Source organism: Antedon bifida, chromosome 5, assembly GCF_963402885.1.
Source record: "Antedon bifida chromosome 5, ecAntBifi1.1, whole genome shotgun sequence".
NCBI classification, from domain to species: domain Eukaryota; kingdom Metazoa; phylum Echinodermata; class Crinoidea; order Comatulida; family Antedonidae; genus Antedon; species Antedon bifida.
The window spans coordinates 14,192,174-14,211,966 of NC_136230.1; the positions used below are offsets into that span (position 1 = coordinate 14,192,174).

Sequence of the window (19,793 nt, forward strand, 5' to 3'; positions counted from 1 at the left end):
ACGCAGTATGGCCGTATATCTTAACATATATGTTAATTATTGAAATAAGTAATTTGTATCTTCATCACATGAATAACACACAATGACGTCAGATATTTGTCGTTTCGGTTGTGAACGCAGTGGGTTTTCAGCAGGAATTGAAAAGTGTAGATAGATCTTTCTATAGATATTTATATTCATAATGTTTACATGATTAATGATGATGGATCCCATTACCTGTCTACACAATGTACTATACGCTTTGTTCACACAACTTTAGGCCTTCTGTTTTTTTTTAATTCACTTTCAGATTACGATTTATACATGGCTCCTATTGAGAAGACACGTGATGCTCTTGTACTGACATAGTTGTGTTAACCACTAACGTAACACAAATCATCCACTAATGTAAAAGTAACCACTAACGTAACACAAATCAACCACTAACGTAACAACAGTTTAACCACTAACGTAACCAAATTTAACCACTAACGTAACAACAGTAGAGATGTTATTTTGGAAGTTGGAAAGCTAGGACTCAAGTCCAGTCACGTTTGTCTGTACCTCTATCAATATTTGGTTAAACAATGGTGTTAAATGTAACTAAATTAAAACATTTGTTTTCTATCCTTCAAAACCTTTAGACGTAAGGGTCTTAATTTTAAGCTTGAAATGTAAATTCCAATCTTAAAACTTCAGCCTATTTTTCCTATTTTGAATCGTATGTTTGTCTGTGTGAGTGTCCGTCCGGCTATCAATACTTTAACCGTAATACACACTAGTTTCCGTATGAAAAGTTGGAGATACCTTATTGTGATGAAAGCCGTGGCATTTACATGCTTATCTGTCTGTTTGTCTAACAATACTCTTACTTTCAATGACGTATATGCTTTGATTATGCTTTTCTGTCAATTTATGCATATTCAACAATACATTGTATATTAAATTACAAGTCTAAAGGCTAAAAATGAGAAAATAATAATAAAAAACAGAATGATGGACGGACAGTCGGACAGATAATCATAGACACGAAAGAGGTTCAATATCAATAAGGGGCCTACATTTGAGGAAATAAATCATGTTGAAAGTAACAACTTTCTCATACAGTTATTAAAAAATGAGAATTTACTGATGGACGGACACTAAGACAATTTTGTGAAGGAAAATCAGACTAAATTGTTTTATGTCCATAATATTTCTACTACTGTTGTTACGTTAGTGGTTAATGTTACATTAGTGGTTGATTTTTGTTACGTTAGTGGTTAATGTTACATTAGTTGTTGATTGTTACGTTAGTGGGTGATACAGTACCTAGATGGTTAAAGTTTGCACAATACACAACCACACAGTTGTATTTATTTTGTATTTTGTGTGTACTAATACAGGTGGTAATGATAAAACGTGCGATTCATCGTAATCTAAAAACAAGTTGTGTGCAAACAGTAAAGTAGAATAATGTCAAACGGAGTCCATCACAAAATAAAAAGTTAATACAGATGATAACGAATGATTACAAAAACAGAAACCTCGAAAACAGCGACGAAACCCAGGGTCTAGAGATTTGTTTAAAACATAGACCTCAACACAATCTTCTCATTATTAAATATTAGGCTATAAGGTTTTCGATATTTCCCGAATACAAAGACCCCCTCAAATGTTATCAATACTATGTTATAGGGGTATGTTGAACTCACAAATTACTCACAGTACATACATTAAATTTTATTTTCAATCTAATGATGTTTTTGAAGTACCGATAATAGGACTTTATACCGATGACATTGTTAATTGGTTCATTTCTTTACCTTTTTTAAATTGTGGTACATCTTTTAGATCGAGAAAACTATAAAGTATATATACCCATTACGTAGAATTTGCGTTAAATAATGACGGCAGAAACAACTTTTAATTCATTCGGTGTTTGTTAGAAAGAAAGAGGCAGACAGAGTTAATAGAAAGAGAATCAATGAAACGCGCGTTTTTTTACGCGAATTCAAATAGCTTTTCCTACTCTACAAATGACATCAGAGAGAATGCATTGATTGTGAAATAGCTATAGCAACAGCAATACACCTTGCTATTAATTTGATTTCACAACGATTAAAAATATATTCCAAAATCGTTACGGGCGTTCTTACAGTAAATATTTACTGGAAATAATATCGCATTAGTCGATGTCTTCAGCCGTTTTTCATACAGTAGGCCTATTCCATATAGGATGAAGTTTGCTGTAAGCAAAGCGACACTGATGCAGCTGTTGATAACATGATAGTTGAAGCACGCATATATTAGGCTTGATTTATAACTTTCGTTATTAACTTATTTTGTGTTAACTTCAATGAAACATCTTTGAGTCTTTTCAAGCTTCTCTTACATTCGTTACAATACACTTCTCACTTCGTGGATACAATATTTAGATTGTATATTTTAATAGACCAGCTTCAGATTGAGATAGGTGCCACCCGGAAAGGACAATAATGACTCAATGTTTTCTTGGGTCCTTACATGTGTATGAACAGAAAGGTTGCAGGAAAACGCACATTTTGGGGTGGGTTGGGGTGATAATCCAAAATTGCCACCAAAATAGTAAAATGTTAACAAAAAATACATTGTTGTCAAACAGAAATGAGACCATTGATATGATCACATACCCTCTGTGAACTATCATCACGCATATTTGTATAGTGATACCATGCTTTAAATTTAATATAGTGAACACCATTTAAGCAAAATTAAATCTAAGTGGTTTGAAATGACACATATGACACTAAATGTTATTGTGTAAATGACTTACGTGGTTCAAATGATTTACGTCTGCTCCAAAGTTGATGAGATACATACATGTACGCACGTTACCAAAAGCTGCAGCAATTATAAGAGGTGTATTCCCGTCCTGAAAAAAAAAGTATAGTACTTTATACAAAATATAATAGGTTGCTGATATGCGATACTTGGAGTATGCCTAATGCACATTTATAAACTACTTGTACAATGATAGTAAACCTTCGCACACGAGTCGCAGGTAATTGGCATAATGAGTATAGTTTTAGTCTTATACTTTTGACTCTATTTTGGTTTTGCTATTCGTGTACCAGGAATACGGTAGTATATAAAAATAATTAAATATTTAAAACAAATTAAAATTAAACCAATTACAAGAGGTTAGAGAAAAGGTTTCTTCTATGTGTGAAAGCAATTATTATATATTTAGCCAGCTTCTAATGCTGTATTTGCCTCAGACAGATTACCTTTCCTCTGGTGAAGGCGGGCACTACACGAGAAGAGCTCTTGATTAATGTATAGGACCAAGCAAGGTGCTTAAACAGTCTTGGCTTAGTCATCACAACAAAACAGAGAACATATTATAATTTCACTTAACAAAAAAAAAATAAATAAAACGGTATAACTTTTTCAAGATTCAAGCGACTCGCTTCGATTTGACGCTTGATATGAAACCTTTGACAATGCAATAAGTACGTTTACCCAACTGAGAAAACATAATTATTAAGTGCCAAATACTGTACCATGACCCCTTAAGAAAGGGTTACAGGTCAATATATGTCCCACTGGACATAATTAACAATATAATGAGTACACATATGAAACCAATCCTAAAATGTGTATTTTTAAAGTCTAACAAAAGATCCGTCATTCTTATGTGTCAACTCGTCCTGTACCTAGTACGCTTAAGAAAGCCATTAATTACCGTAATATAACACCGCCTATGTGAGATGTACGACCGCCGTGCAGTTATCGACAATACATGTTAACCTCGCTACAAATTACATTACATTACATCTATCTATATTATAAGTGAGAGAGTGTGTACGTTTGTTTGTCTGTTTGTTTGTCTGTTTGTTTGTTCGTTGTACAAATTGTTGTTACTGCACGTAACCTTACATATGACCGGAATTGTACCGGGAAGGTTCTAAACTATATTTCAACATCATCCGCCATCTAGGATCTAAGTTAGGGACCAAAATGTGGTCAAAATGGCCCACTTTCCCCCACTTTCAATGTTTGTTCGTTATACAAATTTCTGTTTCTGCACTCAACCATACTATGGGGTATCAAAATGATCGCAATTGTACCCGGAAGGTTTAACTACATTTAAAAAAAAGGTGTGGGTTGTGATGTCATTTTTGCTTGGGCTCGGGGTTGTAGGCTATCGAATTGTAAAATTATACTACAAATGTTTTACAGTATTTGAATTATCCTCAAGAAGGCGTTTGGGGAAATATAGATATACATATTGTTTAATCATTAACCAACATGACACCTATTCATTTACACATTTAGCAAAGTACTTTAACCATATCCAGCTATGTATCGGTCTCTTGGATTGTCTCATTACAGACATCCATTTCCTGTGTGAACATAATATACACGTTCATTACTGTTATCCGCCATCTAGGATCCAAGTTAGGGGCCACAATGTGGTCAAAATGGCCCACTTCCGATGTTTGTTCGTTATACAAATTTCTGTTTCTGCATGTAACCATATATATGGGGTATCAAAATGATCGCAATTGTACCGGGAAGGTTTTAAACTACATTTCAAAAAGTCCGAGGATTTGGTGGGAGAGGGAGATTAGGTGTGGTAGTTGGGGTTCAGAAGATAGTAGGGATGAAAACTGCCACTGAGAGATTATGGGTTGGGAGGATGGCCAACTGGAACATTCTTAAACACATCACCCAGTATATGGGGTGTGTTTGAAGGGGAGGAGGAGGAGCGAAAATACTGGCGTAATGAAGTAGACTATATGATTGGAAGTGTAATAGGAAAAGTTACTACATTTGAACTGTCCAGGGGAGGAGTTAAGTTTTGTTGATTGTGGCTTGAATGGAGAGAGGAGAAAGAAGGCTGGGGGCCCGCAGTATCAAAATTAGATATTTACTTAAACCATAGGCCTATCGTAGTTATGTATACTCTCTCAATTATAAGCTGAAGTAGAATTGAATTTGTCCTGTGAAGAATTTGTTTTTTAAAAAGAGTGTGGGGTGTTATTGGAGAGGGGTTGGGGTTGGTGAGTATAGGGAGGTACATGGCTTTGGGTGTTATGTACTGAGAAGGCTTTAAACTAATTTTAAAACCCGCTAGTTACTTGCTAGTTATCTATAATATGACCCGCATTGTGGTTGGTTCATTTACCTACATTAATACCGGCACGCCCATTAAACTGTAAAATTGTTATTATTTTTTTTAATCACACTGAATTATATAGCACCTGTTAATAATAATATTTGTAAAACTTACTTTGTTTGGAAGATCCAATTTAGCACCTGCCTTTAGCAAAATAGTGCAAACATCTGTGTGGCCCTTTTCTGCAGCTACATTTAAAGGTGACCATCCATCCTGAAATAATAACAAACATCATGTTATTGTAAGGCTCTACTTTCTCAGAAAACTCAAGCAAATTAGAGTTGATAACACTATTTTAATTCTATTTTATCAAAGTATTATTCAAAGTATTTTATCTTTTAGCATTGGATGTTTTTATGGTAACTTTACTGAAAATGATAAGAAAAATATTGAGAGACCACGTAAAATTGCACAACGTATTATTAAAGCTGATCTAACGCCTTGTTCATTTATCTATGAAAAGAGTATTTAAAAAAAAGTAAACAATATTATGGAAGTCCCCACTCATCCGTTACATTACTGTTTTAACTTAAATAGATCAGGTATTAGGCTACGACCTCCAAGAGCAAATCTTTGCAGAACTAGAAAATCCTTCGTTGTAAATAGTATTCATATTTTTAATTCTAATGTAAGACGATAATGCAATTTTTAAATAGTTTTACATTTTTAACAGTATTTTTAACTTTTTATCTTGTATTTTTAATCTGTTACAATACTGCACGTTTTAAATTTCTTGAATCTTGAATCTTGTAGTCTTCTACAAAAAGCTATTTAATATTGTATTGAAATCAATTCGATGTGATCAAGTAAAACTAACGTAAAATCCAGGTGAGGGCAAACAAAATATATTGATCTTGCATTCCAACTTTAATAGTTTCCCCTATATTTCATAATTTTTTTGATTTTATTTGTGTTACACGAGCTTGTTGAAAACTTTATTATCAGGGGGGGATAGTTCAAATTACACAGTAAAATCTCTATTCTTTTGTACACAAATGTTGTAAATAGAGAGGCAATTTGAAAAAAAGATTATGAAAAATAAACAGTGTGGTAAAAAATGTTATCAGATGACTAAATAGATAATATAACTTGAATTTTACGTTTCTAGTATTTTATTCAACTTCAGAGTTTTATTTTCATGCTATAGCAAACATTATCCACCGTATATCCACCATCTTTGTTCATCTTCTAGGAAGCCACCAGACATGTTATTACACTAGGTTAAACTACTTAACTACTGAAAAAATCTTCCTGGTTTTTATAGCAGAATTTTACCAAATTTTGTATTTGACCATTTTCACGGACACAAAATCAAACAGCTTAGAAAAGCTCTGTTAGGTATAACCGTTTTATTCAAGATTGAATATGTGTGAAAATAACAGAAAGTATAATTCCTTCAAATTGATATTCAAATATAGTAGTACATATGAAATACTTTAAACCTTGCTATCATATGAATATGATTATATATGCTATATTATTGTTAATTAAATTGTTATATTACATAGCCTATGTAAATACGTGAACGCGATTGGTTGAAACTGCATCACATGACAACCACTGCGAGGATCGTAAATCGTATATATCCTCGAGAACGATGATATTGACTGAGTAATTTTCGCGTAATTATCGTGTCCCTGTCATTAATCATATAAATTCTCGAGTTCGATGATATTGACTGTGTAATTTTCGTGTGGCAACACTCGCGTTAAACAAAAGTCATCTACTGGATCTTGAACCTGCGATGGAATGCGGTGGAATTGTCACCTCCATCACAAGACAACGCTTCACGCACTGCGCCACGGAACTTGCTTGAAGAAATTGATCAACTAAACTATTTAAACTATGCATACATAGCGCCCTCATTTGTTATTAGTCCTCCCTAGATGTGATGAAAGACCATTTGTGATTGGTTAATACTCACAGTAGTAACCGGTACGCGCGCGACGCACGATACTCGCAACTGAACATCCGGTGATTCGGCTCGAAGGAAGAAGACGAATTGTTATTTATTCGGCCTATGATAATATTATTATTATTAATGTAGGCTTATTGATGGAAATTCTTCTGTTATTATTTAAACGACCTAGGCTAGTGAATATTTTATTGCCAAGGAATCATTAATTAGTAATTATCTGTATATTATTCTTCACAAGGTAAGGTGTCTAGGCAGCTTGTTTACATACAATACAACAAGAAGGCTTAGATATAGCCTAGCCTAGCTTCACCCGACCCAGCAGACTTGTTCTTGGCTATGTAATATAACAGATATCGCCTTTTATATCGGTAAAATATAAGATTTAACATCCCCTCGGGATGATATTATGTTCTCGGGGAATTATATATATCCCTCAGCTGCCGCTTCGGGATATATATATTCCCTCGAACATAATATCATTCCCTCGGGGATGTCAAATCTTATATTTCACCTCTAAGTAGGCAATATCTGTATAACATAGTTTGTTGTTTACATACAGTATCTTTTATAGTATGACATAACTTACAAAGCTGTGAGCCTATGGATGCAGCACAATGAAAAACATCTGTGAATTTCTACTGTTAAACTTTAATACCTATGAAGGAAAAAACTATAACTGACAATCTACGAAATCTATAAAACTATTAAAAAGTACAAAATACAACAAATGTAAGCATTAAGGGATCACCCTAAACATAACCATCAGAAAGGTACATCCAGTCGCCTTTTCAACACTATCCCTGTTGCCATAGCAACTAAGAAGAAACCATCCCGCAGACCTAGGCTATACAGCATCTCGCGCACATGTGTGCATACTGCACTGTGGGATAGCTAGTTCACCCTTCGAACTATACACAATCAAAACTATTATATAGATTCTCAAAATGCAATAACATTATTATCAATAGTATCCTAAATATATCTAAAACAAGCTGATTCAACAATTATAGTGATTTATCCATTTTAAACTAATATTTCTTACCTACAAAGGTACGACTGAAGTTTATGACTGATTTATCTAACTATAGGCAAAACACTGTGCCGCGAAAAGTTACAATATGAAACCCCACAAATATTGTATGGAAGGCTACTGCGGCCAGCATAACCATTTTAAGGGAAGTCCATGTTTTTTCGTCTTGATTTCTATTACAATTAGTTGATTTATGTACAATTAACCAGATATTATATTTAACATTCATGTCTGTACCTGAGCTTTAACTTAAATAAAGAGTATTAACCTTTGATGTTTTCTTTAAGATAATGTATTGTATATATGCATGCATTTGTTTTGCTTGTATAGTATTTTTTTTATATAGTATACGGTACTTTTATACGTAGTATTTATATATTGCAAATTCGGTAAGAAATTGTGGTCCTTAATATGAAAGGTGGCACTAGTTTTGCTGCCAGTTATTTTGCTACAATTATAAAAGAACCTATAGATACAGTGCCCTGATTGGGTAATATAATACTGTAGTTCAATACGGTTAGTGTAAATTTACGACGGTTGAACACTTCAATCTTTAAGATTGTTTGTTGGAGACATTGATATACGCTCAAACGGCGCCCCGTATATACGCACTGTCATTATGGAACTTTTAAAGTTAAAACAGCCCCAATTCATATATATTATGAAAGTGGTGTTTGCGTTAGAACTGGCAGTTACGACTAAAAATGTATCCAGGCTCCAAAATGTGTTCAGGTAACACATTTTGACTGCTAAATTCTTAACTATTGGTTTCATTTTGCCGTTACTAGGAGGGGATACGTTTAAAAAAAAAATGTTTTACCAAATCAAGGATACCTCGATCATATCTATTTAGTATACCAGTTATAACGCCGTAATTAGGGCGTTATAACGCCCTGATTAGGGCGTTATAACGCCGTTTTAGGGCGTTATAACGCCCTAATTATACAATCCGTTCACACGTACATGCGCATGCGTAGTACATCAACAAACCCAGAGCCATAAAGAGTTGCGACTTTGAATGGATTGAATCAAATTGTTTAAAGGTTTTTGTTAAAACAATAATAACATTATTTTGATGATTTTAAACCAAAAAAAATAGCTTTAATCCATTTAATTTAACGGCTCTGGCTGGCTCTACGCGTTTATTTTGTACAGCGATTCTCTATAGTAATGCATTGTTTTTACATTTTGTAGTTTAAAATCATCTTCGCAGTAACTTTATGATTGCGTTATCTTAACAAAAACCTTTAAACAAATTGATTGTTTTGATATTTAAAACCTTGTGAATGTTATACATTTTTTAAGCACATGACTCGACTCCATACTACGACGTTATAACGCCCTAATACGGCGTTATAACGCCCTAATCAGGGCTTAATAACGCCCTAATTACGGCGTTTTAACGCCCTAATACGGCGTTATTACGCCCTAATACGGCGTTATTACGCCCTAATTAGGGCGTTATAACGCCGTATTTTTATAAAATAATTATTTTCTTTGGCGAAATCAGCCACCGTATGTAAGTGACATTGGGTAGACTTGTAAATGGTAGTTGCGAACGAATTGCCGTTTCTTACAAATGGAGCATACCGCCTCTCGTAACTACGCATTTTGGTCTCTGGATGTGTATAGCATGGCTCCCGGATGTCGACGTGTGAGCTGGGCCAACGTCTAAATATAGTTACTGTATAAATGTTTCTTACAAAGGGACACCGCCAGATAAGTGCGTCCTATCACTAGTAAGTAACTTGATTCACATTTTGGTTCCTGTAACTTTTATACAGCACAGATATCGACGCGCGAACCGCAATGAAAATGAGTTCGTGAATTAGACATTTTACTATTGGTAACTAGAAATTAGTTTGATAAAATATATTTTATTCTTCAGAAATGAAAGGGGGACACGTGTCTGTGTGTATGAGTGAGAATCAATAAGGCATTTAATTAAAATGCAGACCGTCTTAAAATTACTTGACATGTTTCGATAAATATATTCTCATCATCAGAACTGAAATCAAAGCCTAGAGTACTTGTAGGCCTATACGTACTACACAGTTGCGTTTAAATGAGCCAATAATTAGCATGAGAATAGATTTATCGAAATATGTCACATAATTTTAAGACGGTCTGCATTTTCATTAAATGCCTTGTGATATTATTGATTCTGACTCATAATTTGGTGATATTATACATGTGCATGTTTATGCACAGTGAAAGAGCTTATTTTAGTATCCTATAGTAATATATATAAAAGAATATGGTATTTTAAATCAGGTACAAAAGCTGACGATCCGAGCGAATTACATGTTTAAAAAAAATTGGAAAACACCCATTTGTTATTTTCAAAACACATTGCTCGTTGGCGAGGTCCGATGGCACATGCGTGACTGGCGGAATAATGCAACAAAAATGAAAAAATGAAAATTATAATATGCATACTTATAACCTAAAATAGAAAAATGTATGAGTATAGTCTGCCTTTTAACTACTCATGATATGTATACATTTTGCTTGATTTGTTTTGTATCTTGTTGTTGAAAACGAAAGTGCGAAGTTTTTGGACAGTTTTGTCACCAAGTGCGCGCGACAGTTATTACCAAGTGTTATGTTACGATTATTACAAAGTGCGACAGAGAGTTTACAGACAGTTATTATATATTCGATGTTTTTTTTCTCAAGACAGTTTATCAGGAATGTATTGTATACGTATACATTTTTTGTCTTGCTTGTATAACTTTTATAGTACTTTATAAATGTAAAACAAGTGTTTCTTTGCCTGAAATGTAAACACTTCATCCGGTAGTGCTAACTAGTCTCAGTGTAAATTATGATAAAGTGTTGACGAGAGGACGTTCTGCCGATAGAGGGCCAAAATCACGTTTTTTTAAAATTTATTTTATTATTTATTTATTCAATATATCGTAATCGCAGCACAAGGATGAATTAAAACAATATCAACATGATAATGTACACATCAAATAGACAAAAAATCTAAAAAATTACAAATATAAAAATATAAACGTACAACATTCAAGAATCGATAAAAATATACAAAATTGAAAATAGACAAAAAGTAGCACACAAGCACGCGAGGAGAAATTACACATGACGACCAATAAAACAAGAATAATTTGTCATTAAGGAGTTTGGCGAGAAAGGGTATAGCACTTTTGGCATATCTTTCGGTTCGGTACCTTTATGCCAAATATGTATCTATATCGTTTTGAGAATGACAGAATTATTTTACTATTATACATTGGTTTGTAAATGAATACTTTTATAAATACATATTAACTCAAATTACAATAGAGGTGAGTGATTCCCTCGAAAAAAATATCTTTCGTTTCGAGCACGGGGTGTTATAAATTCGTTGGATTTTCTAAGGAGCATACTGTGAGAACGGGAATTAATAGGAAACCACTCTTTGATGGAATTGGAACAGACGCATCGATGTGCAAGTTCTTTACATAATTTAATTCTTCTCGTATCAAGCGTCTGAAGATTAGTACTTTAAGTGCGTTAAGATATGTGTCGTACTTAGGTCCCAATATAATCCAAAGCGCTCTTTTTTTAATTCGCTCAATCATGAGAGACTGTTTTAAAGTAATACAACTATGCCACACTGTTGAGGCATACATGACAATAGGACAAACGTACCCCACATAAACGGACACCAAATCGCAAGCACAAAACTCCAAAACGCTTGAGACGATTAAGCATATAATCTACGGCTACTATTAGAAATCATATTGCTAACAAGAGTATCCCATCTTAAATTTGCTTGTATATAGGGATACCGAGACTTTTTATTTCATGCACAAAATCCAGCAATTTACCACCTATAACTAATTTTGGAGGATCGGGAGGGTGTTTTTTAAAACACACTTGCAAGGCTTTACATTTTGATGGATTGAGTTTGAGAAAATTGTTACTAGCCCAGTTATCTAGATCACAAACGTCAGAATCAACAAAAGTGGGATTGCTAGCACGACGGACCTCAACAAGGCTAATATCGTCAACATACCCAGGGCAATATTTCATTTCGAACACCAAGATCAAGAAGCTTTTGGATTGCAAGCGTATGATTGACGGAATCAAAAGCATTGGTGAAGTCAGTCGCAACTAACGTACCGACTATGTTTGGTTTGTCAGAGCCTTTATAAAGAGTATCTAACATCTCAACCAGAAAATGAGTTGTTGAAGATCCCTTAATTCCAACAAATTGATTGGTACTGTAGCTTATGGCGTTCAATCGGGCGGCTATTATGTGAGATTGAGGCAAAACTCTGATTGATTTAGGCCTACCTTAGCAATTTCAAAGTGGTCACTTTGGGGGACTCCGGGGACTGAAATGTTGGAATGGAATTGTAATTTATTGCTTATAATTTGGATTCCTTTATACCAATTGGATGGATCATTCTTTTCTAAATTAGAAAGGCGGTCTTGATAAAAGGATTTTTTGCTGTTTTGATAGAGAAAAAGATTTTGTTTCTAAGGAAGCGCCACAGGTACGTTTTATTTTGGAAAAACGCTACTTGGCGCTTTTTTATGAGAATCTTAATTTATGGGGTCAAGATTTGTCAATAGTATGCATTTTAGAAGTTTTTAGTGGAAAGTGAGTGTTAATAGCGCTATTGACTGTACGATAAAATAATTCAGCCTTAGCTTGGGGTGACTTAGCTTCTAGGACTTCAACCCAAGATTGGCCAGTTATCCACCTCCCAAATTCAAACATACGATGCTTAGGCATAGGTCTAAAAATACTTTTCCTAATAGTACCATTTAATTTAAAGGGGGGTTCCGGGTTTAAAATGAATAGTAAAAAATGTAAAATATATTTGTTTGTCTCTTGAACGGTAAAAGTTTCAATTTATATAAGCGCCCAGTGAAGCAGAACGAAGGCTGTGAAATGAGGCCAGATTACAAGTGCAGCTACGGCGATATGACACTGTGTTACAGAATAGGAAATTCGTGAAATGGTCAATCTTCCGACGACTCGTTATCATTAACCATATCAATTACTTTTGTAAAATTATACTTATCTGATGTAATTTTAGTCGGTCTTCCCATTTATGAAGTCAATTTTCTATGAAAATTTATCAAAACAGTGAAAACTTAGATATGTTTGCACTTTACGTTTGCCGATTTTCGCACTGACTTAGGGAAAGCCTTCAAAATCAATGAAGCGTAACGTATACATTCCTCTGAGCGAGGAGAGCGAGACGATGATACACGTGCTCTCTCCCCCCATGCTTGGCATCGTCACGTGATAAGCAGATACAGTATACAATTAATACCAAACTGGTCGGGTCGAGTATACCCCGTTTATAATCACAACATAAACGATGTACAGTATTTGATTGAAGGTCGACTCGACCTACCGGAATGGTATAGATAACATAGCTCGAATGAGAGAATTGGAAAATTTGTAAACATAAGTATTGCTAATTTTAACAAGTGTAGCCTATAGTAAAAGGCCTGGTAGTATCAATTCGCATAGGGTCTACTACACTAGCTAGCTCAATTTTTAACTGGGCCGGATCGGCCAGGTCTCCTTCCTACTACCTGGTCTACTTGCTTGATGCAGTATCCGCTTTTTTGGAGAGTAAACTAGGCCTATTTTAGGCCTACTTAGTCTTTAGACGATCGGGACACCATACGTGCGGACGGCGATCGGACCTTGTTTTGCCTCAATATTTACAGCCGATTATGTAGAACGTTTTAGGTTTAGATTGTTTAGGAGTTTGGTTGATAGGATGGGTTTGGATCCACTGAGTTTTGTTATTTATGGGCCAATCGTTTAGTAGGCTAGCTAGGCCCATGATGGGCCCCAATGTTTTAAAACGTAGGGTAGCCATCGTGGCATGGAATCCCTAGTCAGAATGGCTCTCACCCATGACAAAAAATGATTTAGGCTAGGCCTAGCCTAGTACTTGAAGCCGATAATACGATCTGAACTATTCGAGGTATAAAAATAGTATAACTGTACATACAATCTATATATAATCTGTACCATGGAGTAATCTGTACTAAATTTTGTATTTCATTAAATGTCAAATAAATATATGCTACTACTGTTATTATTACACTTTAGGCCTAGCTTAGAAAATCTACAACAAATGTATTTCACAATGATCGGGTGGTCGTGGTTTGACAGGGGAGAGAGATGTAAATTAGTTGACAAATACAACGTACATGACGTCGCGAGTTTGGAATCCACTGATGACGTGATTTTGTGAATATCTCATGAATATTAATGAGCTTCCCTAAGCTGCTGAAAAACAGACTTTCCATGAATTTACCCTAAAATGTATATGAAATTTAATTTTTTAATTTCTCGTTATTACTTCTTCATTCTGACATGTCTATATTGTTATAATATTTTTTATTTAATAAATAAACGATATTTAAGAGCAATTTTAAACCCAGAATCCCCCTTTAAGGCCGCTCGGGGCCCAAAAAACAGTATTATGGTCACTATTACAAATTGGTGCACCAACAACTGGTTTACAATAAACGTTATTAATGTTAGTAACAATAATGTCCAAAATAGCAAGTTCACGTGTAGGTGTCACGAACACTTGTTTCATAGAGTGAGCACGTAAAATTGGGTTGATATCAACTCTGTTAAAATCGCCCAGTATGGCGAAACCAATTGCCGGGTAACTGATCAACAGTAACAATTATGTGGCCAACTAGCACTTGCTGATGTTAATATTTTGGAGGTATATAAACAGCACAGACAGCTATCGCACACATTGCGTGGGAGTCGGTAAGGACGAGCATACAGCCACAAACATTCAAGAACATTGGGAATAATAACATCTTTAATCGGCGTTGCATGCAGGGATATTGTCCTTTACGTAGACGGAAACTCCGTCACCAGTTTTTTCCTCTCTTAATTTAGTGAAAACATTGAAGCCATCAATTGATAAGAAATCTGTCGAGATTGAATTCGACTGCCATGTTTCTGTTACAACAGCTATATCAATAGGGCATATACAGTTATTCTTAATAACGGCTTCTAATTCGTCAATTTTGTTGAGTACGGAGCGAGTGTTTATAAGTAAAACAAGGCCATATACATGACTGCAGTCGCGTGCTCAAGTTAGTGTTTACCGACCAACCAACCAACCGACCGACCGACCATCCGACCGAAATTGCTGAACATGTTTAAAAATTTGGAAAATGTTTAATAACATTTATGACAATGACAATGACAATTTCTTTTATTTTCCTTGTAAATAAAGTAAATAAATAAACAACAAAATTAACATTTATAATTACAAAATTGATTTAACAAAGAAAAGGGGAACATTCTTGAAGCAGATGCTTATATTTTTTTAATTTACACGTGCGTAGCCTGTCACTTTTGACGTGCTCGTATAACGTAATTTCGAGTTGTAAAGTAAATCAAATATGATGACATTAGAGAAAGGTTGTAAAACAGAAATCGGGCAAAAAGATTGCGTATTAACGTGCAGTGCGCGTGCAAAAATCTGCGCACTCATTGCAATTTTTCAAACGCTTAAAATTGCCTGAAACGTACTCTAATTTCATCGAAAATAAATTTGAAAATGTTGAAAATGTTAAGCCCGCGTACGGATGCGTTATATGCGCTACGCACGTAATTGTATTGCCATATGATGAAAAATAACCTGAAATTTATGAGTACCAAATTTTATTTAATTGTGATTCATGCTTGTAAAGATATGATTACAAACGTGATTTCGTTAAATTGTGCGTAGACCGCGTAATTTTTGATTGCGCACCTTGAAAAACATAACCACTTCGAAAAATGGAATTAGCTAGATGAAACTTATATCAAGACAAAGTCATATACAAGTTTGTGTTTACCGACCGACCGACCAAACGACCAATATGATGCGCTGTAGAGTCGCGCATCGGTTTTGGGAGCGAAATGAAAAGTGTTCTTACCCAAATCCGCCAGATGCCAGATCTTTAGAGATCGTGTTTACATATATTAAATTGGCATTAGGCCTACGTATCATGTAGTTGGCATCACGAAAATTAGCGATATGTCCATAGCACAAATAAAACAACACGTATTCTACGCTTAGTACCACCACGTTGGCCTCGTTTTCTTCGTTTAACCCGCTTGCAGGTGGTACGCAAATAGTTCGTCGAGTTCACGTTGTTCCACATGTGCACTACGCTGCTCCCGGAGTATGCATAACATTTAAACAATATACAAGATACAAGATAACGTTATTGTCAAATAGTTCATCAACGAAAAATTTGATTGGTTTTTCTCATGGCAACTTAATATAAAAATAGAATAAAATCAGTAAAATGTAAAACACAAAGTAAAATACACAGAACTGTAAAATATGTACAGATAAGGATAAATGCTATCTGGTGTTCCCAGGTGTTCGAAAATACAATTATTTGTGTTTGTCGTCATTATATTTAAATAGGCCTATACATTGTGGGACAAATGACAGTCGGTACTGTGCTGTCCGTAACCTTGATATTACTCTTAGTCTACACCCAGTACGATTAAACACGAAGGATGTACGGAGTGGATGAGTATCATCGTTCATAATTGCAATTCTTTTCTGTTCCATTCGATTAACATACATTTTCATAACACTAGGCAGATTATTATCTCCATTTATGCATTTCTTAGCTCTTTTAACTATGCGTTCAAATTGATTTTTATTGTATTCATACGTGTTACCATAGTAGCAAGTTAAGTTAAACATTAAAACACTTTGTATAACGGCTTTGTAGAAGTATTTCTTCATTTACCCTAAAGTTTTTGAGTTTCCTAATGAAATACAAACGTTGATTAGCTTTGCGAACAGTTGTTGCAGCCTGGTCTGTCCAGGTAAGTTTCTCATCAATCATGGTTCCTAAATATTTATATTTGTCAATATTTCAACAACTGCTCCTTCGATTATAAGTGGTTCAATTTGAGGTTTTTTAATTCTGAAATCAATAATTAATTCTTTAGTTTTCTTAATATTGAGCTCTAAGTAATTATCGCCACACCATTTTGCAAATCTATTTACTTCATCGAAGTTACCGTTAGGTTTGTCTGACATGAAACCCGTTATTACAGTATCATATCGTCACTCGTCACACGAACCGGCGAATCGTCATTTTGGCGCGAAATTTTTTTTTGTATATTTCGAAAGTATTTATTCTAAAGAACAATTGATGCAAATATCAACTGCGTATGTTATTTCATTAATTAATTATTTTAATTATAATTTGGCGAATATATTGTGATATTATAATCATTCGTCACACGAAGCGTCGAATATCGATTCGTCACTTCGTGTGAGTAAAACGCGCATCACGCACACGGTTTACGCGCCTCAATAAACGGCGAATATGCAATTCGTCACTAATTGCATGTGATCTGATTGGTTTATTGCATATCTGGAACATTCCATTATTTTATGGCAAATTTTAAGTCCCGCGAAGTTAGATTGAGCATAGATTGTAGAATATTGAACAGTATTTTACCCAGTAAAAACTGATTTTTGTGGTTATTTATAAATTATTTAGTAAACTAATTATATAAATACATTTCAGGAAATTTAATGCAACATTTCGATGTTTGTTCTTTTGTACGTTCACTCGAGCACTAGCAAAAACATTAAATTAAATTATGGCACTGACAACACATACACGAAACGGTACGGTAACGATTATGCCTACATCAATGTTATAGTCCTAAGTATTTTGAAATATTTGATTTTTTAGAGAATAAATAACCTGATTATTAAAAAGAAACATCAAATTTCACCTTTATTGTTAATGGATAATGCTACTAAGGATAATAACTTTCATTTCTGTATACACAGAATTATTAAACAATTCATACATTTTGATGTTAGAGTATTTATATTTTTTTGTTTTAACTTTTTTAATTAGATAGTTACAGTATACTTATTATAATCAGTGCGTCACCAAATATCTTTGGGGGCATGGCTATACTAAATACTATTGTATACTATAGGGTACTGTATAGTCTGCACAGTATCCTGTGATATGCCCTACAATAAGACCACATTGCTATACGGTATCACATAAAATTAGTAAATAATTTAAATTAGCCTTTTAATACGGATACTGTATTAGAAAAGGCAGATAACACATTTAATGTTATTTAATAAATACTATATTGGCCATGAATGGCTAAATGATTATAGGCCAAAATGCTGAAAAGGCCGTATTGTACAATGGACTGTCAAAATTATTTTTTAACTGTTCCCGTAGGGCCTACTAAGGGAATATTGAATTAAAAACGTTTATTCTAACTATCTAACATTGCCTTGCCTTATGTAGAGATCAAAATAATGTATAAATTAATAATTTAATTTAATTAAATGAACCATGTTTACGTTTTTGCATTATTTACAAAAGCTAAAATGATGTTTGTGCATCAGTTAGGCTACTATAAATTATATTTTGCAACTGATTTGTGATTGTTCTTTTGCATTTTTAACAGAATAATTTGTTTACTTTATATTATTATCGTTAGGGCCCTATCTAAGATGTTTACGTGGGACTGCCTATTCATTACCACGCAATCGCGGCGAATACCGCATATTTCATAGTCATTGCGTAAAATTCTTGTTCACACGAAGTGACGAATATGCGTCGAATATCGCTTAGCAGCAAATTACGCGGTAAATAATCTTCACACGAAGTGACGAATGTATTAATTAAGTGATTACTCTTTAATTAATGAGTACATTTTTTTATGGACACTTTAAAATTATTCATTTGATATATTTTTACATAATTACCACAAAAATAATGGACATTCGCTTTTTTTCTTGCGAGAAATGACATCGCAAAAAGTGCATTTTTTACAATCGCGATTTTCTCGAAATGGACATTTTGCGGATTCGCCGGTTCGTGTGACGAGTGACGATATGCATACTTGATGATGGAGCATTTAGGGTCTTCACATACATAGTCACTCGTATAGAGTGTAAATAAAATGGAGGATAATACACAGCCTTGTGGGGCGCCTGTGCTGACTTTGCATACTTTAGATTGCGCATCTTCTATCTTAACATACTGTGGTCGTTCCCTAAGGTAACTGATAAGTCATAACAACATTTTAGTATTGACATTTAATTTATACAATTTATCGATAAGTAAGTGAGACTGGATACAATTGAAAGCACTGGAAAAGTCAATAAAAGTTGATCTGATGAAAGATCTTGGCACATCAAGGTGTTTATATACACTATCAGTATAGACCATCACTGCATCATCAACACCTCTGTCTTGACTATATGCAAACTGATTAACATCATTATCAATAGCATCATTCGACATAATCATTTTAAGCATTATTCTTTCCAAACATTTCATTGGATTTGGTGTCAAAGCTATGGGACGGTAATCGTTTAAGGAAGTAATTTGTTTAGTTTTAGGCAATGGTGCTATTAATGAAGTCTTCCAAATAGTTGGGATAACTGCAGTATCAATAGTACGTTGGAAAAAAGTTGTAAATACTGGAGAGAGTTGGTGACCACAAAACTTCAGCACTTTATTGCTAATACCGTCAGGACCCGTAGCTTTGTTCACACCTGAGAACACCTGCCCGACTAAAGTTTCATCAATACTTAAAATAGTGGATTCTTTATTGGTTTCGTTTTCTAATGACCTTATTTTATCGCTAAAATCATGTTTATCAAATCGGCAGTAAAATTCGTTTGGTCATTTGCGAGTTT

The 19,793-nt window shown here is 34.3% G+C and overlaps 1 protein-coding gene across 1 annotated transcript in view; it reads right to left on the bottom strand.

The window, feature by feature from the left end:
* Window positions 1-19,793, bottom strand: part of LOC144843358 (uncharacterized) — an 851,823-nt gene that overhangs the window by 130,142 nt on the left and 701,888 nt on the right. Inside the window, exon 5 of the mRNA XM_078700149.1 lies at window positions 5,237-5,335. Within this exon, the coding sequence (XP_078556275.1) occupies window positions 5,237-5,335 (99 nt within the window). The remainder of the gene's footprint in view (window positions 1-5,236; window positions 5,336-19,793) is intronic.